At 43.9% G+C, this 21,141-nt stretch overlaps 1 protein-coding gene across 8 annotated transcripts in view; it reads right to left on the bottom strand.

The window, feature by feature from the left end:
* Nucleotides 1-1,283: 1,283 nt before the first annotated feature.
* LOC306817443 (calcium/calmodulin-dependent protein kinase type II subunit gamma-like) overlaps nt 1,284-21,141 on the bottom strand; it is a 39,432-nt gene continuing 19,574 nt past the window's right edge. Inside the window, exons 9-23 of one of the 8 annotated variants that reach the window (XM_079334322.1) lie at nt 20,613-20,707; nt 19,730-19,852; nt 19,465-19,548; nt 18,407-18,449; nt 17,538-17,600; nt 14,802-14,842; nt 13,448-13,531; nt 11,883-11,927; nt 11,719-11,764; nt 11,430-11,504; nt 8,424-8,564; nt 6,355-6,430; nt 5,904-5,998; nt 4,599-4,835; nt 1,284-4,081 (exon numbers count right to left, since the gene is read on the bottom strand). In XM_079334322.1, the coding sequence (XP_079190448.1) occupies nt 4,603-4,835; nt 5,904-5,998; nt 6,355-6,430; nt 8,424-8,564; nt 11,430-11,504; nt 11,719-11,764; nt 11,883-11,927; nt 13,448-13,531; nt 14,802-14,842; nt 17,538-17,600; nt 18,407-18,449; nt 19,465-19,548; nt 19,730-19,852; nt 20,613-20,707 (1,244 nt within the window). In that variant the 3' untranslated portion in view covers nt 1,284-4,081; nt 4,599-4,602. The remainder of the gene's footprint in view (nt 4,082-4,598; nt 4,836-5,903; nt 5,999-6,354; nt 6,431-8,423; nt 8,565-11,429; nt 11,505-11,718; nt 11,765-11,882; nt 11,928-13,447; nt 13,532-14,801; nt 14,843-17,537; nt 17,601-18,406; nt 18,450-19,464; nt 19,549-19,729; nt 19,853-20,612; nt 20,708-21,141) is intronic. The other 7 variants (XM_079334319.1, XM_079334317.1, XM_079334318.1 and 4 more) reach the window with 7 other exon arrangements.

Raw genomic sequence — 21,141 nt, 5'->3', positions numbered from 1 at the left:
ACACACACACACACACACACAGAATCAGACACACACACACACACACACAGACCCAGTCCTTAAAATAACTGGGACCAACATAAATAACACCAAAAAGCTTTTTAAATAAGGCTGAAGCATTACTCAAAACTTCACAGAGAGACAGAAACAGGCCGATTCACAAGCTGTCAAACGGATGACAGTGATTGTTTCATCCAGAGTGTGTGTGTGTGTGTGTGTGTGTGTGTGCGTGTAAGTGTGTGTGTGTTAATGGCCTGTTGGCTGTGCAGCGTTATGCAGGGCTTAATCTGACTTTATGTGATGACAGACGAGTATGGAGGGCAAATATTATGCCAGCTGGTGTTCAGAGCATCCAGCCAGGCACAGACACATGGTCCACTTTCACTTTAGATGGATCCAGATCTGGTTTTATTCCACTTTCAAACCGATCTCTGTAAAAAGTCTGTGTCAAAATGCTTCCATTTGACTTTCCAAAAAGGAAAGCGTGAGCGGATATTCGGCATGAGCATGACTTATCAATGTTGCAGTGTTACATAATCACAAACGTGTGTTGGACGTCTCCAAATTTGGTGATTTTAAGGCTGAGACAGCGTCAGGAACGCTCTCTAAAGCCCGGCTCAGAAGGTCAAAAATGTCCGGTGGTAAAGGCCAAAAAAAAGGTCTGAGAGGTTGTAATTTAGGAACATTTTTTTCTGGACAGCAGGTATGCAGCGTCAGTCTGAGAGACAATCAGTGCTCAAAGCAGAGAAGCACCGCTCTGGTCTGTTTGATTGGGCCTGGGTGAACATTTTCAGTGAAAGGACACCTTAAAAAATGTTTCATGTGGAGTGGAAAAACTTGAAAGTACGATATTCCAGTTTATTTATCAGCAAGTTTTCCAGGCCGACAGTATATGGCCCCTTCCTGCAAATATCAATAGACAAGTCTCCCACTCGACGCCTGGCAGAGACTTCAATACAAAGTACATACAGAATTGATAATGATCTCTTAGGGCCTAAAATTGTGGGGGGTTTTTTGTTTTACTTTAATAAAGTCACACAGCACCCACAATGCACTTTGAAAACTCACAAAGCTGTATTTAGATGACCTGGAGTTTATTTAGCAATAATGACTTCCTGGTGCTTTTCTGTAGTTTGTATTTGCTGCCGTAGAGTTCAAAGAGTCAATTTAAACATGATTTAAAATCAGCTTCACAGTTCAAATATTACTCAGTCTCTTAACAGAAATTAAATCTGACGTGAAGAGAAGGTGGAGAAAAAAACACGGAGCCAACAGAGACAAACCAGTGCTGAAATAGTATTTTTATTAAATACTTTCAAGATCCAAGTTTGAAGAATAACAAAGCTATGATGAAGACCAACTAACACTCAGACAAACACTTGATAGTCGTCAATTCATGGTTGTATTTCATTGTACATCATGATCATGCAAAAAAACTCCAGCATCCATGTGAAGGCTGGGGGAGAAAGCGCAGCCCAATAGTATATCATTACAACGCAGGGAAAACGCTAACATCGAGGGCCTCATACCAAGCTACGGCTCCTGAATCCTTTTTTTGATTTTTAAAAATGTTGCACTTTTTTTTAAAATATTTTTCATGTCACCTATTCAACATTCTGGATGGAGAATATCTTATTTCAAAAGATGCAAATATCATATATTAACACTAGCTCCATCCTTATTCAGGTAGGTACATGGTAGAAATGCGTAACTGAAACATGCATATAACTAGGTCTCCCGCTCTGGTTCAACAGTGGAGGTCACAATAACCTGCACGTCCACACCAACTCTCTCTCTCTCTCTCTCTCTCTCTCTCTCTCTCTCTGGCTTTAACACTCCTCTCAACTGAGCAGGCACGATTTTAAACCGCCGAGGGCAGATTACATGAGGAATAATTTAGTCTTGATCAATCTGTCATTGCTCAATCTGTTAATGTGTTTTTTCTTTGCTTCCTCCCTCTTTTCCCTTTTTGTTTTTTTTTTTTTGTCTCTATGTGCGAGGGAGAGTGCAGAACTCTAGCTTGGCAGATCGGCAAATATACCAAACGACAAGTTAACAGCAACAGCGACGACAACGGAAAAACTCAAACCAGTAACACGGGAACAGAGAAACAACAGAGAGAGAGGTACAAATAAACATCTCAAGAGCAGGGACACGTTGGTACACGGAGGAAGGAGAGGGAGATATCAGGGAGGGGGGGGAGGGGAGGGGGGGAGGGGGGTTTAAGATACGACTGATGTGGATGGATGGAGACAATTAAGCAGCACAGCAAGGGTGGCACCGTGGTCACACAGCAGTGGTGCAGATATGTTACAAAGCCCAAACACACCACCAGGCGTGCGTGTGTGTGTGTGCGTGTGTGTGCGTGTGTGTGTGTGTGTGTGTGCGTGCGTGAGTGTAGGTGCATATGATATGAAGAGACGGCTCACAGCATTGTGGGATCAGGATATAAGGACACTATGATGGAGGGGTCTCAAGAGGCTTGTTGGGCAAAGGGGTGAAACTTTTTTTTCAACCGGTTATTTCTTTTATTCCCCCGTCTCAGAAAAAAACAAAAAAAACAAACAGTCTTACGGCCATGGGACAAGAGCCGGCAGCCCGTGGGAGAGTGTGTCCTCGCGTTAGTCGAGGGAAAGATTTAGCTACCGATATTTTCAGGAAGTACTTTTAAAAGGAGAAGAATTCAGTTTTGAAACTGTGAGGAAGATGATGCTCCTAAACTAGGTGGGGTTCACAGAGGTCATGGGGAGGTTCCCATGCCGAAACGCACAGGATGAGTGTCTCTTAGATACATGTACATATATTACACTTTTCTACATATATCTATACATACACTGTATTTACACAGTGATTATAAACAAACCAGGCCCTTGCAGAAAGCAGAGAAAAAGGAGGGAGGGGTTAAAAGAGGGAATGGTTTAAGAGAGAGAAATAAAGGTCGAGGGAGGGGCGGGTGAATGAGGGAGAGGCGGCGGGCAAACATGCAAAACGCAGACGCCTTTCCCCGGCTCGCTCTCTCCCCCGACTGCATACAGACACAACAGAACGTGCCAACACGCGCATGTTAGCTTAAACTTGCACAATAAAATCCCTCTTTGTTTTTTTTTTTTTTAGTTTTTGTTTTTTTAAACTCACTGCTTTAGAACAAAAAAAAGGAGCCTCAAATATAGGATCAGTCAGACAAAATAAAAAAGGCTCCGCTTATGTATTCACAGGAACGTAAAAGGGAACAGGACGCTAAAAACACAACGAAACACGTAACCTCAAATCAGACGCCAATCCCCTCCCCCGAAAAAATCCCACAACACGTTTTTTTTTTCTTTTCTTTCCGTTCCAATCGGAAAAAACAAGCAAACAAACGAAAAACACATAAAGACATAAAAAGCCTAAAGTTCTACACTTTGGTGCTTCATGTTTTTGATATCAAGTTTCTCTCGTCATCAAGTTCTCTGACTGAGCAGACCTGATTTTTTTTTTCCCCCCGCTAGACTTCAGTGGGGAAAAAAATCTCCCTACTTCTTAACATCAACGTCCGGGTAACGAGCACAACACTTTCTACCCGGTAATCCTTAGAATGCCAAAAAAAAAAAGTGTCCAAAATCTCAGCTGCTAACCTCACGCTCCCTTCTGCTCCTCCCTTTTTAGATAGTGAAGATAAATGCTTGGTTGGGTTTTGGTGGTTTCTGGTACATCTAGTCATAATTTACACAGCATATTCATAACTCATACTCATAAACTGTCACAAGTTCAACTGTAAATCCTCTCCTCACGCAGGACGTCTCATGTCGCGCGGGCAGAAAAAAGATGGCTGCCAGGGGAGGGATAGAGGGCAAAGACGCGCCCTCCAATCAGGCGCCAGATGCATGCATCATCCCATGGGGGCGGTGTCTTGTGTTCAGCCGGCCCCCAGCAGGTCAAAGGGGGGACAGGATTGGTTGGTAACGTGGAGAGGGATGCGATCTTGCCCGGCCGGGCTCCTGGCACTAGCCCATCCACGCAGAGGACTGGCCTCTGAAACACGCTTGCTGAAAAAAACTGCCCCCCAAAACACACACTCCAGTAGACTGGAGGCTCAGGACCACTGGTGGGGGGGAGGAGAGGAACACATTAAAGTCTGCTTAGATCATCTTATTTTACAAGTTTTTCCATTTTTTTTTTTTCCGTTTTCTTTTTAAATCAAATTTGGATTAACTTCAAAAAGAAGTCAGGCAGGTCAAAGAACCAGCAGTCGGAAAGTCAGACAGGGTTACAAAAACATTTCTGGGGCATTTCCAGCTTTTATAATTAGGACAAAGATGACAATGGGAGGGGGGGGCAGAGGTCCCCAGATGGACTTTATTTGGACCCCTTGCAATGACATGGCAGATTGTTAAACTTCAAGGACACCAAGATGTCCTCAGACAGGTTCTTAAACTTTAGTTCACCAAACTTCTTTAAAGAACTGTGAAATAAACATGTTTTTCATTGGAAGCAGCTCCTCTACAGGAGTAGGTTAATGAAGTTAAAAAGGGGCGTCGGATAAAGAGATTATCAGCTGTCTGATCGTCTTAAGGCAAGTGTGTGTGTGTGTGTGTGTGTGTGTGTGTGTGTGTGTGTACCTGATCACTGAAGTGGTGCAGCAGGCGCTCCTGAGCAGTGGAAGTGAACATTGAGCCACTTGCCCTCGCGACGATGCCACACCCTGGTCTCCTCCGATTGGCTGGAGCGAGGGCGGCCTGTGGTGTCCACAAACTGTGTGAGCCGGATGTAGGCGATGCACGCCGCGTCCTCGCCAATCAGGTGCACGTGGGGGTTGAGCAGAGTGGTGTGCACGGGCTTGCTGTTCTTGCTCAGTACTGAAAGGAATAAAACATAAAACGAAGGTTTATAATCCATCCATCCATCAAACGTTTATTATCCAGTTGCCTTTAATTCTTTGGACTGTCGGAAGGAGCCGGAGAGACGCCTCTCACGCACGGGGAGAGGCTCCTGTCTGACGACTCGAACCAGGAGCCTCCTCGCTGTGAGGCCACAAGGCTCAGCACTTTGAAAAGTTTTTCTATGGATTACGTTGCTGCGAGACTTAAGGAGAGGACAGAGGATGAGCGAGTGCATCGAGCTTAGATGGCGCTCAGACAAAAGGCTGCATCGATCACAATGATCTCACAAAAGGCATCATAACTCCGCCTTTGTTCCGATACTCATCGTGTCGCAGCGCAGCTGAGAGACAGCTGGCGGTACAGGTGAGCCGCTCCGTCTGTTGTTTTCAGTGTAAAGTAGCGTTTAAAAGTCTCGTCGGGGAACTTAGGATGAACACATTTTCTTTGAGTTTTAAGGCTCTTCGGGCCACTATGGTCATTTAGACACAAGTCAAAATGTCTTTACAAATGAAGTTTATGGTCCCAGAGGACTACAGACTGCAGGACGGTGATCATTCAGACACTGGTTGGGCAGAAAGACGGCTCACAAAACATGAAGCGTCATGTTCATCAAGGCTGAACATTGTTAACCAGCAGAAAATCAGTTTGTAAAGATGTAAATGATGACGGGTACTTTTCTTTCACATTCGATTTTAATGGAAGATATTTAACAGAAACGGTTTAACAGGATCATTAAAGACTGAATGTGATCATAAACAGAACATATTGGAGCTAACACACAACCTTTACTTAATGGAGAGGCTGTAAAACATGTGAAGGTCTGTTTTTTACATTTTATAGACTGGATGACTCATCAAGTATTCGTCTAATGTGACTGATGTTCAGTGCTCAAACACAGGAGGACAGTTATCCGACTAAAGAGAAAAACAAGAAAACCGAAGCGCACGTTCACCCGGGTGGATTCATCTGCTCAGTGTGTGTGTGTGTGTGTGTGTGTGTGTGTGTGTGTGTGTGTGTCTCTGTGTGCACATTAAGGAGACTCACAGTTTTCAAAGTAGAACTTGTGGAAGTCCATGCCCTCCACAAGGTTCCCCAGGGCCTCGGGTTCGAAAGAGGTGAGTCCAGGATCGCAAATCCTCCTGAGAGAGAGAGAGAGAGAGAGAGAGAGAGAGAGAGAGAGAGAGAGAGAGAGAGAGAGAGAGAGAGAGAGAGAGAGAGAGAGAGAGAGAGAGAGAGAGAGAGAGAGAGAGAGAGAGAGAGAGAGAGAGAGAGAGAGAGAGAGAGAGAGAGAGAGAAAGAGAAAGAGAGAGAGAGAGAGAGAGAGAGAGAGGTGAAGATGAGGAGGAGGCATGTGCGAGATGAAGAGTGGGTGAAACAGAGGAGACATTAAAGCAGAGAACGAGTCTGGGGGGGGGGGGGGACATAAAGAGTGCGGTATAGATTTGACTTCTGAGTCACCCACTTCTTCTCCTCACACTCATGCAGTCGTACTCACGTGTAGGCCTCGAAGTCTCCATTGTTGATGGCTTCAATCAGCTGCTCCGTTATTTTGATGATCTCCTGTTTACGAGCTGCACACAGAGCAGGAGAGAAGAGAAACAAGGCAGTTTAGACCAAAAAAATAACAGATAAAAGGTGAGTCAACATGTTGTGCTTTTTTCTACTTGATGACATTTTCTCTCGTCGCTTCAGCTCCTGCCTCCTTCAGGCTCTCTCTCTCTCTCTCCTGTGTGGCTGCAGCTCAACACTCCCTGTTTAACCTCTCTGTCAGATCAAAGCAGCGTCCTCACTGCAGCTCGACCTCATCACTGTCTGTCCCTCTGCTTCTCACCTTCTGAGCCACACACAAACAAACAAAGTCGGCCTGTAAACACCAGAAGTTTCCTTTCCTTCCTAACTGAGCGAACCAGCCACAGTTCCACAAGTCAGCACAGCGAGCGGACCCGACGCAGTGTGGGAGACCTCGAGATGAGATCGTAACTTCGATAAACACAGACGGACATTATGCTACACTACCATAAAGCCTGGCAATTTGAACCAATCAAGCTTCTTGTCGTCTTAAACATAAAGATTTAAATTTAGTGAATCATCACATGTAACACGTCACATTTTATCTTCATAGGTTCGCACGAGTATTTTAATGATCTTCATGTCGTAGATGTTTTTTTTTGTATCTTTCTAAAGCACATTTAATCCTTCTTGATCAACAGACTGTTTTATAATAAATAAAAGCTTGATCTTTAAAAATGTTAAAATTAACACGTCATTTGCTTTTCCTTTTGTCGTCTTCTCATTCTGTTCCGCCTTTGGGCTGTATGCTTCATGTATGAAAGGTGTTAAATAAATAAAGCTGAGCTGATACATGAACTTGCCTGAACTTTTAACCCACAGCTATTTACCCCAAACAAATGTTTTATTTTGTTCCTGTTTCAGTCATGTAAACAAAAAAGTCCTGTTGGAGGTGCGACTCTGTTTGTTCTGTGTTGGAGCAGTGCTGGTGAGGATGCAGCGAGGGCAATCCATGTCAGACAGAACTAGCTTGAAACTTGTTTTGGGTCAATCATTAGCACATTTGCAAACTCAGAATTTTATTGGATTTAAATCTTCATTGAAACTCGACATTTTTAGTTAGTTTTTTTCCCCCCCTGGATAATAGTTTTTTTTTTATTTACAAAAAAAGGAACAAGCAGCTAGTGGAAGGGAAGCACATTTCTGACTGAAAGAGGCGACAGACAGCAGAACCCTTACCATGTCAATCTGACTGGGCAAACTAAAACATTGCTGGTTTGATCTTTTCATCTTAAGGATCATCAGACGAAGAAAAAAAAAAAAAAATCATCATTCTTTCACCAGTCATTTCAAAAAAAGGTTTTTGTTGTCGTGGTAACGAGAGTTAGGACCTAAAGCCTTCCTGAGTCGACGTTCAGTCCTTCCATAAGATCAGGAGCTTCACAACGTCCCAACATCTGAAATCAACTCGTCCAACGCGCTGATAAACACGAGGAGCTCCTCGGTCGGTCAGTGTGGTTAAACAACAGCTGCTAACTTTGAACACGTTTGTGTCCCACTTGACACATTTCTCTACAGATGTTACAAACACCTTCAGGTCACATGTTTGAAAGTTTGGAACCAGTTGTTGCTTTGCTTTACTTTATTTTTTTTGTATGATAAAAAAAGATAATTTGATTTTATCTCATCAGACAATAAAACGTAGCATATGTTTTTAAAGTTACAAACTTTCAGATGTGAAAAGATGTTTGAATATTTAAGATTTTGTACAAAGCGAGATCTGAAGAAGTTACAAAGGATCCTTAAAGTTAGCCAGAATTGGCTCCTGTTGTACCACACCGACAAAAATAAATAAATAAATCATCTAACACCTCATCTTAAAGCTCATGTCTTGTAATAAAGGCCTCTGAAAATGTATCTAGCCAAACATAATTGTAATGACTTCCTATGACTGATGTGAACTGCAGCCTCCTGAGCTAACTGTTAAAGAAGTTCAAACAGCTCCAGTGAGACGGAGAAGAGGGTGAGGTTTGTTAGTCATGACTGTGTTCTTACTCTGCTTAGTGTTGTTTATAGCAGCGACAGTGATGCTCCCTAGCGGAGCGGCAGGCATGGAGGACTGTGAGAGCTCAGAGTCAGGGCAGGAGCTGTTGCCTGTGCTGTTCCATGCCATGCGCTTTAGGTCATGCGGTGGAACTGAAACACACAACGGATGGTCAACAAAGGCTGGATGGATGACAGAAAACAGACACGTGATCGTCCACACAAAGCTCATGCAGTCAAACAAAGGGGTGGCAGCGGACGTGTGTTAATGTTCAGAGGAATGAATGGGAAATAAACAGTTAAAGTTAGCGTGGGGTTATGACAGGCATGCTGATGGGTAAACACAAGGACAAGATGGTAGCTGGAAGCGAGATCTGTAAAAGCTCTGATGCTGTGTGATGTGATGTCGTTTATCTGCCTGCTCCGCTCACATCTACTCTACTCTTAATGCTCGTATGCATTAACAAAGCTTCATCTGACGAGCTGCAGCAACTAGCAAAGAGAGGGACTGAAGCCACTGTTTGTTATGAGCTCATGTTATGCCTGTAGGGGAAACTTAGCATGATCAGGAAAGAGACAGGGAGGAGGAAAGAAGAGGAAGAGGAGGAGGAGGGAGGAAAAGAGCTCAGACTGTCCTGTAGTGCAGGTGTGTCTGACGAGGGCAGGAGGCCAGGACAAGAGGTCAAGAGAGGAGAGATTAGAGTAAAGAGGTGGGGGGGGGGGATGAGGTGAGAGAAGGATATAGTGAAGGAAGGTGTATTAGGAGAGAAATGGAGAGGAGATTACAGAACATAACAAAGAAGAAAGCATTAGAGAAGAGGAGAATGGGGAGACGATGTGAGGACAAAGAGGAACCTAATGCTCCGTGGAGTGAAAGGTTCCAGTAAAAGTCAGACAGGCAGCAGGGGCCTGTCAGGCCAGGAAGCCGGTTTCAGACACCCATCTGCAGGGTAAGCAAGGCTTCCTCCAGCTGGAGCTGTCACATTAGGAGGAGGAGGGGAAAGATGCAGTGATCACCAAGGAACGAACACACACACACACACACACACACACACACACACACACACACACACACACACACACACACACACACACACACACACACACACACACACACACACACACACACACACACACACACACACACACACACACACACACACACACACACACACACACACACACACACACACACACACACACACACACACACACACACCAGGGTTCCCACAGTGGCCCTGATTTAAAAAAAAAAAAAAAAAAAACTAAACTCATTTTTTTTTTGGCTTTCTTTACAATTAACAATGCGCCTGCTTTCAGAAAAGTTTCAACTACAGAGAGGAAGTGACTGCTGTGTCTGAGGAGTGAGCGCACATTAAACTGTATTTAGGGAGAAACACAGCAGGAGATGATCTCCTGCAATCAGTGTGCAAAACTAATCCATGACAGTAATGTCTCCTGGTTAAAGGAACACACCACTCAAACACAACTTGGGTCTTATGCGTCCTTTTAATGAAAAACAGAGATTCAGTCAAACCCTGATAACCGATTCGTTTCACTGAATGGGACCGATAACAGCTTCACTGTTATGTTCCTTAATCAATATAGTTCTGTATAGAAAAGGCTGAAAAGGCTGAAAAGGCTCTTTCATTAAACTCTCAGTTTCACATGTAAACTTTTAAACCAGCTGAAGGGTTTCTCTTTCCTTTGTCTTTATGCAGTCAATCCAGAGGTGGAAACTCTTCTGCCTTAAAGGTTCTAATCTGCAGACACTGGCTGTGTGCCCTGAAATCACTGCTTTCATTTGTCAAACATGAAGTACAGACAGCTAGAAGGGAAAAGTTTTATCTCACCAAATAGAAGCAAATTACTGAAAACTATTTCAGATTTTTTCTAAGTAGCTTCATTATTTGTCATTCTTTCAGTTCCCAAACCATCTTAAATATTTGGTCCTCTTGGTCTCGGCTAGCTTTTTTTTTTACATTTAAAATGGTTTGAATTAATTTGCTAACTGGCTAAACAATAGTATGAAAACATGCCATTTTTAATTTCTCCGTTTCCTCCATCACAGAGGCTGATTGCTGACTCATGTTTTGCCCTGTTGTTTGATCAAAGCTGTTACAATAGTTTAAGAATCAGTGGAGAAAGAGTCAGAGCAGTGTGCTCTTAATGTTAAAACCAGATAATACAGTGACTGTGAGAGCACCAGAACTGTGTGAGCTCAGCTACATGAACGGTTGTCAGTGACAACATGTGGGATTGTTTATCTTTGCCTTTTTCTCCTCGTCTACATTTGGATGGCCTGGGCCCTGTTAGGTCAATAATCCGGGCTAATAGGAGATTGTTGGGCTAAAATGATCCAGTTAAATCTCATCCGGATTATTTTGGTTAATTGTCAAATCTTCTGTTTACATCAGTTGGATTTCTTTGAAAAGAGTTCATCGCTGTCTTTTTGTAAGTTTGGTTGGTTTTAAGGCTACCATTGATCAATCACCCCTCCCCACCAACCGAGCATAACCTTTGAAGAACTACAAAATCTAGGTAATCAGCATTCAAATAAAGCCAGCTAGGTTTATCCATGTTTAAATAACAGCTCGCCTGCGGGGTTTGTTGTAAACTTGTCTGATCACTCTTAATTGCTTGATGCTGTCAGACTTGTTTAAGTGGTTGGAACATAAGATGCAAGTTGTATTAAAGCAGAACTTTGAAAGGTATGAAAGAAAACCAGTACGTGTACTTTTCACTACATGTTCCTTTCCTTAAATGGAGTTCACAGGTTTATGAATTTAACAAATTAATACAAATCTCGATTTTTTTTTCCACATTTGCTTCACTAGTGGGAACCCTCAAAAACAGCTTGGTGGATCAGAGTGAGGGAGCTCAAAGATGTGAGACGTCATTGCCAGTGACTACAAAAAGCCAGGGTGGGAGTGGGTGGTTGGGTGGGGGGGTTGGGGGAGGTGTTAGGTCCTTGCCAGTGGCGACCGCACAGCTTCTGGTTGCCATGGATGAACTTACTGGCAGGTGAGCTTTGAGGTGAGGGCAGAAGTGGGGGCATCTCCTCGGTGGCGCTGCTCTGCGCCGAATTGTCCGCTAGAAACACACACACAAAAAACGCAGCCGGACACACGATAAGTCCGTACGTACACACACCACAGGCACACAGACAAGAAGGTGAGAGACACGCGATGTGTCTCAGCACAGCTGCATGTCTCTACACCGTCAAATACACACTCTTCACTAGATGGGAGACAGAGAGAGAGAGAGTGGATAAGAACAGGGAACATCACATGATCACCTGTCCTACCTTTCATTTCCTCCTCGTCGTTGGTGGCGTTGCTCTCCGTTGATCCCTACAGAGCAGAGAGACGGACAGAAAGATACTCAAATTAACTCCGGCGGCTTCTCCATCTCCATCAGTCCCTGAGAGCCCCTGGAAGACGCTCAGGCTCGCAGGAAGACAAAGCTCACCTTGACTCCATCAGGAGGGTTGTGCACCACTGTGCTCTGAGACTCCTGTGAGGCAGAACAGAACAGTAAGTCCAACAAATCGTAGCCTTGATCCAGTGCCTCTCAACTAGCTTCAAACTGGGCCCCGTGCTCTACGTCAGCCCTGAAATCTTAACCTGATACAACACCTCCAGCTGGGTAGGTGGTTTGTCCTTTATGTCTGAGGCTCTCCTTGTCAAGGTTGGGAGATGATGTTGGTGACTTCTTTGAGCAAAGCTAAAAATGTTCTTACATAGACGCAGTTCCCTGACTTCATTCTTCTAATTATAATAAAAATCTTGAGATTTGAACATACCAGCAAGTAATCTAAAGCAAGAAGCCATGAGATTTTAGTAGCTTTGTTTTGTCTTGCATTAAAGACTTCCACTACAAACACATTGTGATGACACAATATTTATTTTACAAAATGCTTTGAGCTAGAATATTGAAGCTAAGGAGGGAAAAAAATGTGTTGCTTGAGATTTTGTTTGGATTAGTCTTGATTGATAAATCTGCTCGCTTTTTTTGATACAAAGTCCCACATTCTCGGGGTCCCAGTTTCTGTCGGGTGTCTCTGATGTCCTCATCCGTCTCATTTATCAAACCAACATTTGTAATCGTAAAGAGAAGCAGCTATTCCTAACAGAACCTACAACCTAAACAAGGAGGCCATTTCCTCAACTTAAAGACATGTAATCACGTTCTGTCTGATAGCAATGATTAAATAAGGAACAGGGTATTTTCAGCATTAAAAATCAATAACTTACAAATGACTACATACAAGATCCGTTCTGCTTAATCATGACCTGAGACCGACCCCTACCTTTAGCTCCTGCACCACCAGCTGAGAGGCACTGAGTTGCTGGATCAGACAATGTATTATGTAACCTTACCAGTACACAATGTAATATGTAACACATACTAGTAAAGCGCCGCAAAATCACAACATGCCAGCACTGGATAAGAGCACAAGGATTGAAGTTTGGCATTGGGTGAGGATGTTAATGGGGATGTAAATGGGAGTGTTAAAGTGGTTAGAGTGAGAACGATGGTTCACAGAGCTAAAAAGATTTAATGTTAGGGTAGATAGATAGAGGAGAGAGATGGTCAATCATGGGAGGAATCAAATGACATAAAGGCCAAAACATGACATCACTACTTTCAGCAGCCCAAACAAGATGAACCAGAATCTCGGGTTCTCTGTAGCGACGCTTTATAAACCTGCAGACAAGTTCATGCTCCTGTCGACTTGAAGAGGTGCACATGTGCAGCCCACATCAAAAGTGATGTTTAGTTTTTTTTATTCATTTTATTCAAATCTCATCTGCATGATTTTGGAGAGTTTTTTTTCTCAAGGAACACATGTGCACCTAAGAGGATGGGTGGCGGGCGGGACAGTGAATGTTACACCTCCTGAATGGTAGATGAAGGATGACAAGCAGCGACTATGACGATGGAGGGTGATGCACGACGGGCCACTATGCAACTACAGGGAGGGGAGGGAGGTGTTAGGGAGTTTAAAACGTCACTGTGGCGGCCTACTGTACCATTTGGGCGTTGGTAGCCATGTTGGTGTCTTTCAGGGCATTGATGGCGCTCACTATACTGTTCTTACTGTTGTTGGTGGAAGGCTGGGACGAGAACGCACACACTCAGAGTGAACACATACGTTACACACACGCACACATACAGAAGCATTAGAAGTGCACGCCTTTAAGGGGCTAATGTCTGTCGAGGCTGCGGGGCTGTTGAGAGCTAACAGGGTAAATGAGAGGGTGAGTGCCACAGAAAGGCCTCTAGATCATCCTTTTTACTGCCTCACTAACTCTCTATGCCTCTGCCACTTAACTGCACAGAGAGACCCCTGGGGCAGGGGTGAAAGAGAGGGAGGCAGGAGGCAGGAGGAGAAAGATGCTTAATAGCAGCGAAGAATGAAGGAAACTGCTCGGAAAAAAAAAAAAAAGAGAGCAGCAAGGAAAAGGCAAAAAGAGTTACATGGTAAAAGAATTGACTCAACGCTCTGAAGAAGGGAGAAATTAGAAGCTGTGTCCCGACTCATGGGAAGCATCCGTACAAAGACCCAGTCAATGAAAGGACCCAGCCGTCAGACTGCTTAGATCAGTCAGGACAAAATGAAATGACAAGATCTGCTCTACAGAGGATTTCCTGTTTGCCTTGTCAGCTTTTCCCGCCATTACTTTTTTGTTACACAGCGCAGCGCCGGTGGCACAGCAACCTTGACAGGTGCACCTCAACTAGCTCCTATGACTAACGTCCCGAGACTCGTCCATCAGTTTGAATGGACTTTGAAGAGTCAAGGCCCTTTACGTTTCTAAAAATATAGCGACTGCTAGCATTTCGCTGGAGTTGACGAACACTTAAAGGTGTAATACTCAGTGTATTTGGTCTGGCATCTTGATTTAATTGGTGCACGATGAATCTTAGGGTGTCGGGCCTGGATGGATGCACCGATTGGATCCTTCGTGGTCTGGCTGCATATGAAGGAGCCTTACAAATGGGAGACCACTTCAACGCAAATCGATCTTACAGCGCACTCTTGTTGAAGGATGCCGTCTCTGAATTGGGATACAGCTAAAGTTTTAAACTTGTGGGAGTGGGGAAATGGGAAAATCGGGATCTAGCAACATGCCACGGGAGTGCCAGAAACCCTGAGGTGAACAAAACTCTTCTTTAGAAATACAGCTCTGGTAAAAATGTGTTTTACGCTATGAAAAAGACATCGGAGATCAAATGAAAGGAGGAGAAAATGAGCTTCAGAGAGAGAGAGATACTGAGAGGAAGAAGAACACAAAGTAACAGGGGGGCATCTGATAGAGGAGGAGGGACAGGACACATCGGAGCAGAACAAAAGGGTGTGGAGAGGTGATGTGACAGCCTTACCTTAGCAGAATCTGACTTCTTGTTGAGTAAACTTTTGCAGGCTGTAAAAAAAGGGAGGATAGAGAGGAGGAGAGACAGGTAGATGGGAACAGTTTAACTGTTGACGACAGCATCCATGGCAATCCATACTTTGTATTCCGCTTTCATAGGAATTCGCAACTTGTGCAGAAAACCCGGAGCTACAATTTTTCATATCTATGAAACCCTCCCAAATACCTGAGCCTTCATGACAAAGTGAGTCTGGTTGTTGCCAGAGAAAAAAATAATAACACGCATTTAATGGATTTTCTGGGGCAAGTTGCTACACTCTGCAAAACCCATTCAACATCATAATCCATTCATTGCCATCTAGGGATAAAAGAGTAACCTGAGAGCAAAGTAAACTTCCTCAATCCATTTCCTGTCTAGAAGACCCCAGCAGATCTCAAAAGAGAGGGATGGTCAGACTCAAACTGCCGCCAGGATTGACTCGGATGAGTCGGGCTAATGTAAATCATTGATTTCCTTTAAAGGCCCCGGTCACTCTTCCTTTTGCGCTCAAGCTCTCGACTTTCTGTTGCTTCCTTTTGCTCTCATTTTTCTACTGACATACATCGTTCTCAAAAAAGTCGTGTCTTTGGTATCTTACCTTCCAAAATGAAATGGGACAGGGGAGGAGGGTGAAGAGAGGGTAGGGTTGAAAAAGAGGGCTTAGCATTTCAGTACATGGGAGAATGGAGAATAGGGGCACAGCATTTACAGCACCAAACAATATCAAGGGACAACTCATGCTCCTCTATTTTAACCGGGTCATGCAGCTTTCAAAGTAAGAAATATATTGAAAATAGATGAAGAATTAATGTCACTTCAAACCAGTGACAGGAGCACTGTTTGGACAGCGCGCTCTTTATTCAGTTACATCTTCTCCCAAACAGCCATTAGGGTGCCAATCGTAACAGCATGGAAGCACAACGTTCAAATGCTCTCTAAACACATCCTGCCCTCCTGCTCCTCCAGGGAATTATCATCAAATTCCACATGACAGGATGAGCAAAGTCAAGATGACCCACAGCAGGAGCTCCTCACCACTCGAGCCACGTACTGGCTCGAGTGGTGAGCATGGAAAGGACGGATAAAGAAAGCATCTGAAGGTGCATCTCCTGAGAAGCCTTTTTTTTTCTCTCCAGGATTTAAACCACACAGGACACCCACATGCGAGAAGCAGCAAGCAAACACCTTTCTTTAAAAAGAAAAAAAAATCTTCAAGCGCTTCAGTTACATTTAGCGGTTATTAAAAAGGAAAACATCATGAGCAAACTGCGAAGCCTGGCCTCAGCCAAACACTGCACAAATGTGCATGAAGCTTTTTACAATACAAAAGTGACCATAGTGATGTGTGACATCATCAGAAATCCAAAAGTTAAAAAAAAAGGCTGCACAAAAAAAAAAGAAAAAGAAGAAGAACAGCGAGGAAGTTCCACCTTGAGCAATGAGGGCACGTGTCTTCTTAAAAAAAACAAAAAAAAAAACACCAACAACTTACAAACAGGAAACTTGGTCCCGGATCAGAAAGGAAGCCCGCATTCAGAGGGCTCTAGTTGACAATCAAACCACCACAAACACCCCAAAATCTCAGTGCAACAATCACACATTCCTAACGGGGATGATACATCCGCTTCCCTAACAAATTTGAGATTAAACATCTGCCTAGTTACCTATGGAGCGATACCTTCACACTATAGAGCAAACAAGATTCTCTCGTCTGAAAAGGTGACAGAAAATCTAGTCTGCTCTACACCGTCTGTTTCTAGTTGACTGAATCCATGGAGCCACCATCGGAATCGCTGACCTTCTCCACCCACTCCCACCCAAGTGGACGAGAGCACAGCCTGATAATAGTGCTTTGAAAACAAAACAATCCATGCCGCTGTTCTTTATAAAACATGGTCTAGTAGTTAAAAGTGTTGGCAGGATTGTTCCCACGTTAGCTTGTAGCATTCCTTCATAAAAAGCATGGAGGTTGTTTTTTTTTTTTTTTAAAGTACTAAAACAGCGCTCAGAAGGGAGAGACAAGACGATACCTTTAACCTCAAAGGAGTCATCAGGAAGTGCTGCTTTCCACAGTTGGCTATGTTAGAATCATTCCTATCTGTCTTTGTCTCCCCCTGCTCCTCAACATCCACTTTAACCCTCCCCTCCCCTCCAGACCCAGGTCAGACGATGGCAGCACGCCAACCCAGCTCTTGCCGACCCCCTGCAGTGTCAGTTCCCGTCCCCAGGATACATGCCCCTCCTTATCCCCTGCCCTAGCCCATCCTGTGCCCATCCTTGCGGCCTTGGCCGGGGGGGGGGGGCGGGGAGAGCACAGGTGAGCGTAGGGTCAGCTGGAGTTCAGGATGGAGCTTGCTGGAGGTGACGACAAAACTGATTTTGAGGATGAAATGGGGGTTACACGGCTGGGGCTTGAGTGGTTGTGAGGTGTGAATGTGAGAAGCACTTTGGAATGCGGCTTGGACTGAATCAATTAGTGTTAAGTGATGCTGATGTTTATGACTGTGTGCATTATATTTCTGCATTATAGCAAGTATGTCACACAAACTTAAGACCCGAATGTGTGTGAGTATGCATGCGTATGTGTGTGTGGAGATGTTGATGAGGATGCTGCATGCAGGAGTCTGAGGGTGGCGATGGGATCCCACCCTGTGCTATGTAACTGTGTGTGGAGAGGAAGTGGATGGGCGTGTCTCTGGGACGTACCTTCCTGAGCCAGTGAGGCCGTGGAGGAGGCGGCAGCAGCAGAGTTGGTATGCTGCCGGCCCACTATTGGACAGAAATGCTACAGTTTGGTGGGGCTGTACAAATTAGTCAGGTCTATGTCACGCTTTTTTTCCGCGCATGGGCCTAGAGAGCCACGGGGCGTGCGGGCTGCAGCCCAGACGCATCACAAAGTTGGATGGAGGTGGGCTGAAGCAAAAGACGTGCACCCCTGTGGTTTCCTAGGCCCAGGGTTGAAACCATTAACTATTGACAGACCAATTAAGTTAGAGGCTGAGAGCAAGGCTACAAGAAAAAACAAGAGGGCTGAGAAAGAATCACTTTATAACGCTGCACTTTTCCCCCCAAAATAAAGATCGCATAAGTTTAGGCTTCCTCCTCTCAAACATGCAAACGCTCCGTTGGCAGAAGAAAAGAGGGACACACACACACACACACACACACACATTCACACAAACACACACATACACACGGAGAGAAACATTAGCATAGACAAGGACATAACAATCTCCCACATATAATCTTGCACATTGCAGAATATCACAGATTAGCCTGCTCATATAAATCAGATTGTAATGCACTCGTAATAACACATTTTTATCAATATGCTATTTTTACATTACTCAACAGAGCTTCATGTTTTAAATCAGTTTGGTAAGTAAGCAAACTCCTGTGCACACACAAAAACATATTGTTATTTTGAGGATGAGTGGGTGCGTGTGTGCGTGTGCGTGTGTGTGTGTGTGTGGTGAGGGGGTTAAAAGAGGTGCAGAGGACTCTATCCATTCTCCTTCCTCCTCTCTCCCTCTGCATTTGCTGCGTGGGAGGCTGAGGGCGAAGGGCACACCCACCTGAGAAGTTTCTGGACACCAGCATGGTGGTGAGAATGGCTCCCTGGAGAAGCAGAGGAAGGAGGAGAGAGAAGTGAGGGAGGTATAATAAGCGCAAGGAGTTAGGCGTTCTTTTCAAGGATTCAAGTGTTTTTGTTGTTGTTTTTTTCCTTCCTGACTTTCTGCTTCATATTCAATTCTGAGAGGACGACAACATTATTACCTCCACGTATCTTTCTCAAACCAGGTCAAGGCTGAGTGTTTGCTTGTTCTCTATCAAACATCTAATTATTACAATACTGGAGCCACTGGACGTCAATGGAGATGCACGATTAACACTCCTCACATCTCCAAGTCCCAGAACATTTTCTTCTATGCAAATGTATTTAAATGATGTGGAGAAAAAGAACAACGGACACTTGATCCAGTAGTTTGCATGCTCTCATGTTAAATGCAAAGTACAGCAAAATAAGCTCACTATCGTTGAAAACATGTCATCAGAGCACCTGATACTAACGGTTCTGTACCAATAGCCAAGAGCAATGACCCTTTGGTGTGACTCGGAGAACTTTTAATCTATTTTATAAAATACTTTTTTTTGTATTCAAGAATACAGGCTTATCACTTTCCCTGAATAACATTTAAGATGGGTAAGACCAGATTTCAATCAGGAACGAGCAGATCAAACAATTAGCTAGGAATGCTAACATGAAGTACCTCGGTACCAACAAAAACATTTTGTGGATTTGATTCCTTTCCCTTAAATATAAGATAAATCTCATTATAAAATAAGACTACTCAAAATGTGAGGTAACAGCGGATGAGCTACTAAAAAGTGTGAGTTAAAATAGATTGTATTGTAGTTCTGTAGAAAAAAAAAGAAGCAGATTCAGCAAATTAAAGGGGGGGGGGGGGGCTTAAAATCTGTATTCTTTTGTTGACACTTTATCTTTGGTTACATTTTTAGTAAAGCTGCACTGTCATTCATGTGCTGCTCTGTTTGACTTTGAATTAGCCCCCCGGGGACAAATAACATTTTTTGAATTGAATTGAAAAAGGGAAGAAGGGGGAATTTGTACCTTGAGTTTTCGGCGAGCGTTGAACTTGCGGAGACACTCGACAGTTTCCTGTCTGTGCATCATGGAGGCCACTGTAGAGCGGTGCTGAAGGAGGGGGAAAAAAAACACGAATCAGACATTCTCATCTCAGCTTTTGAGAAACAATCATTTGAAAGTAAAACTTTAGGACTGTAATACAGAATGACTTATATATACTTATTTGTAGCAGTCTGTGTGAATCCAATTATTGTCTGAGGTTTGTAGAGCGAAGAGAGTGGATACTTACGCAGATCCAGGGGTGTTTGAGGGCCTGTTCGGCAGTGATTCTCTTGGCTGGGTTGATGGTCAACATCTGGTTGATCAGGTTCTTTGCCTCTGGAGTCACCGTGTCCCACTCAGGGGACGGGAACTGTGCGAAGAATGGAGAAAGTGTGAACGTTGGGAAGGAATGTGGAATGGAAACGTGCTTTTGTGAGCGACATGTTAAAGGGTTTGCATCATCATGTTGCAGCTAATCCACACCATCTGGACTCAGGGGGTCTCAAGAAAATCTGTTCACATTTAGACTGCAATAAAGACAAAACTGTTCATTTTCTACTGCGTGTTGATACAGAAGCATTAGCACATTTCATTTATTAAAACCTTCTTTTGTTTTAACGTTGAATGAATTCCCAACAAATAGGATGCCTGTTTGAGCCTTCCTCTCTCTCTTTTTTGGAAGCTGCAATATGACTTTATTATCCAGAGACCAAGAAAGGAGGATACCCCTTCTCCGATACACACACACACACACACACACACACACACACACACACACACACACACACACACACACACACACACACACACACACACACACACACACACACACACACACACACACACACACACACACACACACACACACACACACACACACACACACACACACACACACACACACACACACACACACACACACACACACACACACACACACACACACACACACCTCTCTGCAATGCGTCAGGGAGGCCCTGATAGGATCAATAGCTTTGGACCAGCTCTCAATTGGACACTATTAAACATTCAAAAACTGCTTAGCAAACCCCTGCACTGCACCCCTTCACAAACATACACCTCTCTCACACACACGTGCGCGCGCACACACACACACAATGCAGACTCACATCGTACGCTCCAGCTTTGATCTGCTGATACAGTTTGTGTTGATCTTCATCCCAGAAAGGAGGATATCCCACTAACAAGATATAGAGAATAACACCTGACGGAAACAAAGAGGGGAGAAGGAATTTAGAAACAGATCATGTTTAGATTTCCATTCTTAAACGTGGGGCAATTTTATTCCTATAGTTCATTTCATGACAAGAAGACACACATTACAGAAGTTAACTTTTATGCTAGAGCTAAAATGTGACAAAGAGCATGTAGAGTGAGGCGCTGCAGTGCTGCAGAGATGACCATGTCTGTAAATCTTATTCTTTGGAATGAGTGTTGAAATAAAAGTTATGTTGTTTGGTCTTTTGTCTGTTTGTACTGTACTAATAATGGTGTTATACGCCTGTTTTGGGCTAGGCATATTGTTTATTGCATGACACAATAATAAAATCAGTAATTCATCATAGTCAACCAATTGATTTATTGCAAAAGAAGACGACCTCCACATGGTTTCATAACAGTCAAATGAGTGAACTTAAA

The sequence above is a fragment of the Symphodus melops genome (genome assembly GCF_947650265.1).
Source record: "Symphodus melops genome assembly, chromosome: 21".
Taxonomy (NCBI): Eukaryota; Metazoa; Chordata; class Actinopteri; order Labriformes; family Labridae; genus Symphodus; species Symphodus melops.
This window is presented reverse-complemented; position numbering and strand designations above follow the sequence as displayed.